This window comes from Mandrillus leucophaeus, unplaced genomic scaffold (genome assembly GCF_000951045.1).
Source record: "Mandrillus leucophaeus isolate KB7577 unplaced genomic scaffold, Mleu.le_1.0 Scaffold69, whole genome shotgun sequence".
Taxonomy (NCBI): Eukaryota; Metazoa; Chordata; class Mammalia; order Primates; family Cercopithecidae; genus Mandrillus; species Mandrillus leucophaeus.
This window is the reverse complement of record NW_012107474.1, coordinates 1395322-1402106: the sequence shown is the minus strand read 5'-3', so window position 1 is coordinate 1402106 and position 6785 is coordinate 1395322. Positions and strand designations below refer to the sequence as shown.

General features: G+C 60.9%; 1 protein-coding gene across 1 annotated transcript in view; it reads left to right on the top strand.

The window, feature by feature from the left end:
• The first annotated feature begins 3628 nt into the window (after window positions 1-3628).
• The window catches only part of PFKL (phosphofructokinase, liver), a 34222-nt gene continuing 31065 nt past the window's right edge, over window positions 3629-6785 (top strand). The window contains exons 1-2 of the mRNA XM_012002516.1: window positions 3629-3858; window positions 5232-5305. Coding sequence (XP_011857906.1) covers window positions 5234-5305 — 72 coding nt within the window. The 5' untranslated portion in view covers window positions 3629-3858; window positions 5232-5233. The remainder of the gene's footprint in view (window positions 3859-5231; window positions 5306-6785) is intronic.

Here is a 6785-nt window from a genome sequence, read left to right as displayed (position 1 = left end):
CAGGTGGGAGAGGAGGTCCACGGCCTTGGAGGGCCACTGGCAGTGTCCTGGAGCGTGGCCTGGTGTGTGGTGGGTCCAGGTGGGAGAGGAGGCCCATGGCCTTGGAGGGTGGACTCAGGAAGCTCTATCCCATGATATTAGACCAAGAAAGGGCCCGAGTCTGGTGGGCAGACGGGTTGCTGCAGGGCTGGCCTGCTTGCCCACCAGGGAGGCGCTTTCTTGGTGAGGCTGGCGAAGCCCCAAAGCCCACCCTGTGGCTCCCTGAAACACAGAGGGTCCCCAACCAGCTTGCTTGTCTGCAAAGTGGGAGCATCAGCAGCAGAGGGTTGGGAAGGTTCGGAGCCTGGGGTGGCACCCGTCCCCCCATCCCCCGCCGCCCTGCGCACAGACTAAACAGAACGGGGGCCCGCTGGAAGTCGCTGAAGGGCAAGCCTGGCAGGTGGTTCTTGGGCCAGTGGGACGGGGGGCGCACCCAGGGTGGCAGACAGGCAGTTCTGGATGCTGGTGGAGGATCTGGAGATGGGAGGCCCCTCCTGACCCTGTGGGCAGGCCGGCTGGGTGGGCCTCCCATCTCCATCTGAGCTGGGAGTTCTGACTGCCCAGCGTGGCCCCAGTGCCTGGTATGGGGTGGGCAGTGCTTCCTGGCTGCAGCTGGGAGGGTGCCCACAGTGTACCTACTGGCTGATCATGGCATCCCAGCTGGTGCTGTGTCTTCCTCTGTAAATGTCCTCCCTTCCCAAGCCCCTGGCAACTGCAGCGTCTCTGTGTGCGGGCTCCCACGCGTGGACAGGGAACAGGTGGTTTTCTGCAAGGGAGGAGGACTCCACACGCTTCCCCAGTTGAGAGCTGGGGCTGATTCAGGGAGGATGATGGGGGCGAGTAGGATGGGAGGAGCTGGCATTCTGGGCAGAACCAGAGTCCTTCTGTTTCATGAGTTCCTAAAAGCAGTCTGCGGGGCTCTCCCCGGCCACCGCTGCTGCCGCCGTGTGGCTTCCCATGGTGGGTACTCCGTTTTCCTTCTTGGGGCCCCACTGCCTTCCTAGAAAGGCTGACCCTGGGCGAGGGGAAGCCCATGGCCTAGTGTGCCCTTCTCTATGCCCTCTGTGTCAGCTGGGCAGCAGGAGAGTGGGGACTGGGAGGCACTTTCCGCCCCGCTGCTGAAGTCTGCGTTTGTTGGATGTATGAGAACAGCCAGTCTCACCATCTGCCAGTGTTGCCCAGCCCTGGGACTTCTCAGGCCTCAGTTTCCCCTTCTGTGAAAAAGGGGGTTGGGGACAAGACAGGCCACCTTGCAAGTTCCTTCCAGCCAGCCCAGAAGTCCTGTTCTGTGTGGCTCTGGGTCATGCCTTTCCTGTTGGGCAGGGGTCCGTGTTGTCGAGCAGGGGAGGGTGTTGTTCAAGGATGTCTATTTGCACAATAACCCGTGCAAAGGTAGCTAGAAGATTTGAATTAGGCCGGGTGTGGTGTCTCATGCCTGTAATCCCAGCACTTTGGGAGGCTGAGGTGGGCGGATCACCTGAGGTCAGGAGTTCAAGACCATCTTGGCTAACATGATGAAACCTCGTCTCTACTAAAAATACAAAAAATTAGCTGGGCGTGGTGGCACACATCTGTAATCCCAGCTGCTCAGGAGGCTGAGGCAGGAGAATCACTTGAACCAGGAGGTGGAGGTTGCAGTGAGCCGAGATCGAGCCACTGCACTCCAGCCTGGGCAACAGAGCGAGACTCTGTTTCAAAAAACAAACAAAGAAAAAACCCCAAAAATCAACCAGGCTTGGTGGTACGTGCCTGTAGTCCCAGCTACTCAGGAGGCAGAGGCAGGAGAATCACTTGAACCTGGGAGGCAGAGGTTGTAGTGAGCCAAGATCATGCCACTGCACTCCAGCCTGAGTGACAGAACGAGACTGTCTAAAAAAAAAAAAAAAAAAAGACTTGACAAAAAACAACCTGGCCTGCCTGTGCCCACCTTCATCTTGCCCTGGCCTGGGCACTTTTAATTCTCTGGGCCATTTGTCTCTGCTCTGGCCCTGCAGAGGATACCACGCCCTGCCTTTCCCTGGCCAGGGTGTTTGGACGTTGGTTTCCTGTTATCGCAGGTGAGGACTTAGCTCCCTGGCCCGCACGCCTCCCCGACATCGTGGCGTCCTGTTTGGAGCCTTCAGGCTCATGCTTACATCCTTAGCTGATCATTAAACTTTGCGACCATTTCATGCTCACTGCTTTCTTGCCCGGGAGCTAATGGTGAGGAAAGGTCACTGGGAACCAGCACACCAACCTCAGACATCGATTTTGTTCCAGCCTTTTTTCCTGGGCAGGGGTGGCTGTCACCTGCTGGTAGTCAGCGGCAGGCCCACCGTCCTTCCTGTCCTCCGACTGCGTGGTGCTGGCGACTGCTGCCTGGGGTTTATTTTGAGAAAGAAAAGCCGATTAAAGGGCCACTAAGAAGGCCTTTTGAAGATTACAGCTTCCAGTGAGGTTGACAGAGAAACCCACTCCAGTCCCGTTCTCAAATCCAGAGTTTCCTGTGACATGGCCACTTTGTTCTTCTCCCAAGGGCTTAACACAAAGCTGGGTTTTGGCAGCTTCATTGTCTCTGGGCGTCAAAGCAGCTTTTATTTTTCGGAGTGCCCTGAAGACATTTGGAAGCGGGGGGTACTCTCGCCGATCCCTGACCCTGGAGCCCCTTTGCTATTCCCAGGCCCCCTGACAAGCCCACCAGGCCAGCTGCTGAGATGGCTGTGACCCTGGGCTGACCCGCCCGGTGGCACACAGACTCCGCCTGGAGCTGGGGAGACCAGAGAGGCTATGTGGCTGGACGGCGGCCTGGGTGCGCTGCTCCCGCCCTCTCCTTGCCCTGCCTGAGCTGCCTCCTGCCAGAGGTGGGCTTGGACCTGTGGTGGGACCAGGTCTGCAGGGAGGGTGAGGGAGGGATGGAGGCTTAGCTTCGGCCAGCTGTGGCTGAGTGGATCTCCCTCATTGCCCCCGACTCCAGTGAGGGTGGGGGACGGGGAGCCTGCAGTCACAGCACCGCCTTGGAAGCCCAGCCTGGGGCAGCAGGACTTGGCTCTGCCAACTGCTTTTGGTTGTCCGGTGCTTGGGGTGGCTCAGCTGTCTGGGGTAGGGGGCTCGGCTGTCTGGGGGGGGCTCAGCTGTCTGGGATGGGTAGGGGGGCTTGGCTGTCTGGGGTGGCTCAGCTGTCTGGGATGGGGCTGGGCCGTCTGGGTGTGTGTGGGATGCTTGCTGGGCTCCCGTCCCCATTTCAGCTGTAGCAGCCCCGCGCCTATCTGTGTCTATCTGTGTGGGGATGTGAGGGAGGCACTGTTCCTTTAGAGACGGGGTTGCTTGCTCAAGCGGAGAAGCTGCCAGTGTGGGCAGCTCCAGCTCCCTGCAGGCTCTGTGTTCTGCCCGTTCGGATGTCTGTGCCGCTTCCTCCTGGACGGCTGCTGGGGTTGGCTCCAGCCCCTGCCCCGTCGGGATCCCCTGGCTGCTGGGTGGGGAGAGTGGGGAGAGGGCCACCTGCTGAACCTGAGGATGGGTCTGGGTGCGTCCTGCCACTGCTGCCACCTGCTGGGCTCTGGAAGGTCCCTCACCCTCCCTCTGGGACCTTGTTGGATCCCTGTAGTGTGGGGATGGTGGCAGATATTCTGGCTGCTACATGGGAACCCTGCACAGTGTGCCAATCCCTGGGGTTTCTCAAGGCGTGGGGCCTCACCTCACACCTGCTCCCTCCTGCTGAGCCCCAGGTCAAGCTGGAGAGCGGATGAGAAGCGTTTGTAACCAGGGTAGAGGTCGAGGGTCCTCTCGTGGGGTCTCCATGTTCAAGGGAGCTGCCGAGGCTTGGGCAGGAGCCTCCAGCAAGTCAGCACCACCACCTCTGCGAGTGCAGGGGGGAAGGCCAGGGGCTTTTGACGGGCACGAGGCTTGGGGACAGAGGACCCGCATGGCTTAGGGATAGATGGCGTGGTATGGGTGCTGGGAGGGAGGCAGGAAGAGCAGGGCTGGTCCCAGGGGAAAGGGCACGCTCAGGCCTGTGACCCGGCCCCAGACCCCACTCAGTGGGGGGACCCCGGCCGCTGGCTTGGGGTTCTTCGTCTCTGAAGATCAGGTGGTCTTGGCTGCCCCTTTTGTATGAAGTTATGGATATCTTTTGAGTTGGGAGCTCTCAGGAAGAAGGTGTGGGGTACATTAGCACCAGTGTTTCCTGTATGCCACCTCCCCCGTCAATGTCCCTGTCCGGGAAACTGGCTTTGCCAAGGCCCCCGCCAGGATGGGGAATTTCACTGCAGTCCCGGGAGCCCAGGGCAAGGGTACAGGAAAGAGGAGGTGACCTCAGAGCCTGGTGGCACCAGCGTCATGTCCAGGCTAGGGGGTGAGGGTGCCTGAGGCCCTGGGGCAGGGCAGTGCTGTCCCCAGGGTAGCTAAGGTCGGAGGGCCTCTGTTCTTATTCCCCCATCTCATTGCAAAGGAAGGAGCCCATGCCCATTCCAGCAAGTGCCTTCCTCAGTGTCCAGAGGTGCTCCCTGGGCCCCTCCATCCCTGTGCTGCAGTCTGAATGTGCTGGTGTGGGAGGTGCTGGCCTCTTTTCCACCTGCCCACTTTTTATCCTGCTCTGTGGTCAAGGCCTGACCCCGTGGCCTGTGAGTGTGGGGGCTCCGTGGCAGAGGTTGGGGCGGTGGGGTGTGTTCGGGACAGCCACACACGCCTGGTTGCCACGCCCTGCACGGGATGTACCCAGTTTATCTCTGGGCACCATACTCCAGGTGCTCGGAAGCTGAAGCCTAGAGCCTGCTGGGTTCGCCCGAGCCTCCACCCGGGGGCCCAGGGCTGGTCCTCAGGTTTCCTAGCCTGGCGCCTTCTGAGATGGGGAGGGTGTCCAGGCCTCCCCACCCCCTGCCCTCTGAGATGGGGATGGCCTCCAGGGCCTCCCCCCAATCCCCACCCTCTTCGATGGGGAGCGCATCTAGGCCTCCCCCACCCCTTGCCCTCTTGAGATGGGGAGGGCAACCAGGGCCTTCCCCCACCACCCACCCTCTGAGATGGGGAGGGCGTCCGGGACCTCCCCACCCCCTGTCCTCTGAGATGGGGAGGGCATCCGGGGCCTCCCCACCCCCTGTCCTCTGAGATGGGGAGGGCGTCCGGGGCCTCCCCACCCCCTGTCCTCTGAGATGGGGAGGGCGTCCAGGGCCTTGCATCTCAGCGTGAGACTGACAGGTTTGCCCTGATCTCCACAGGCATGAACGCTGCTGTCCGAGCTGTGACGCGCATGGGCATTTATGTGGGTGCCAAAGTCTTCCTCATCTATGAGGTAAGGCCAAGGAGGGCTGTGTGTGTGCAGGGAGTGGGGGCCTCCTGAGGCACAGGCCGAGGTATGTTCTGTGTGGGTCACGGAACAGTGTGGGTCTGGGAGACGGGGTGGTCCTGGCCTGGAGGAGCTGATGGGTACTTGGTCTTGGGGAGTGCGAGGGGGAGCTTGGGGCCAGGCCAAAGGCATTTGCAGAAAGAAGAGACCTGCTGATTCGGGGATTCAGCCTGGCTGGAGGCTCGGAGTTGCAGGGGGCGGGCCTGGGGGCAGGGAAGGAGCTGGGTGGAGAGGGAGCCCAGGCCCTGCCTACAGTAATTGGGCCAGGCCCCACCCACCACACCTGTAGCCTGGGCCCTTGTCCTGCCCCGAGGCCTCTGTGAGTGGGGGCCAGGGACCTCACCATCTCTGCCCTTGTCCTCCCCAGCCTCCTGCCTCACCACCCAAACCTGAGGAACAGCCCCTGGCAGCAGCTCTGCTGTGTCCATGTTCATTGTGTTCCCGTAGGAGCGGCGGATGCCCCCCCTGCCTCAGCCCCATCCCCGTGGGAGATTTGGGGCTTGCCCTCCATCCTGGGTATTTACACATGCACACTTGCACTCACATGTGCGCACACACGGGCACATTCACACACTTGGACCACACCACGCAGGCACAGGCTACACTCTTGTCTGATGGTTTTGCACAAGGCCTTTTGCTATTTTGTTACCACTTTTTACATAATATGTAGCTGTTTATATAAAATGTAGCAACCCCAGCTCTACAGCTCCAGGCGCTCAGCCCCACTCTGCTCACTGCTCACTGCTCACCGCTCACTGCTCACTGCCCGGGGTCCCAGTTCCCCACCTTGGCCCCCACCTGGGCCCCACCTGCCCAGCCCTCCCTCTGCAGGACTGTGTGAGTGGATGAGTGAGTGGGCAGTCTGTGCTGGCCCGTCCTGTCCCTGTGGCCAGGCTGGGGTGAGGCTGGGGCCCTGCCAGTGTCGTTTGGGAAGCAGGTCTCAGAGCCCTGGGGAGCTGGGTGTGGGGGCCCCTCCAGGCAGGCTGGGCTGTGTCCCTACGAAACTTCCTGCCACCTGCTCGACCTCCAGTTTCTTCTAAGTGGCAAAGGGCAGAAATTAGGGTTTTCCTGACCCCCATACATTCGTGGTTGGGACAGACTCCTGTGGCAAAAGACAGAAAACAAGTTCATCAGTGCAGGGTATGTCCTGGAAAAGGGGAGAAGAGGCACTTGGCCGTGCCTGGAGTCCTGGCTTCTGCAGAGCCCCAGCAGAGACCAGTGCGCCCGGAGAAGCTGAGGGGTACAGGCACGCAGTGTGAGGGCCCTCGGAGGTGGGGGAATGCGGGAGAGTGAGTTTATGGGAAAAGGAATGAAGGGGGTGGGCGCGGGTCCTGGGGCTGTCTCTGGGTGCGGAGGGTTCTGAGGGGCATTTACGTCCCGTCCAGGCGGGAACAGGAGGAGCCTTAGTCTTGGGATGCTGTGTGCT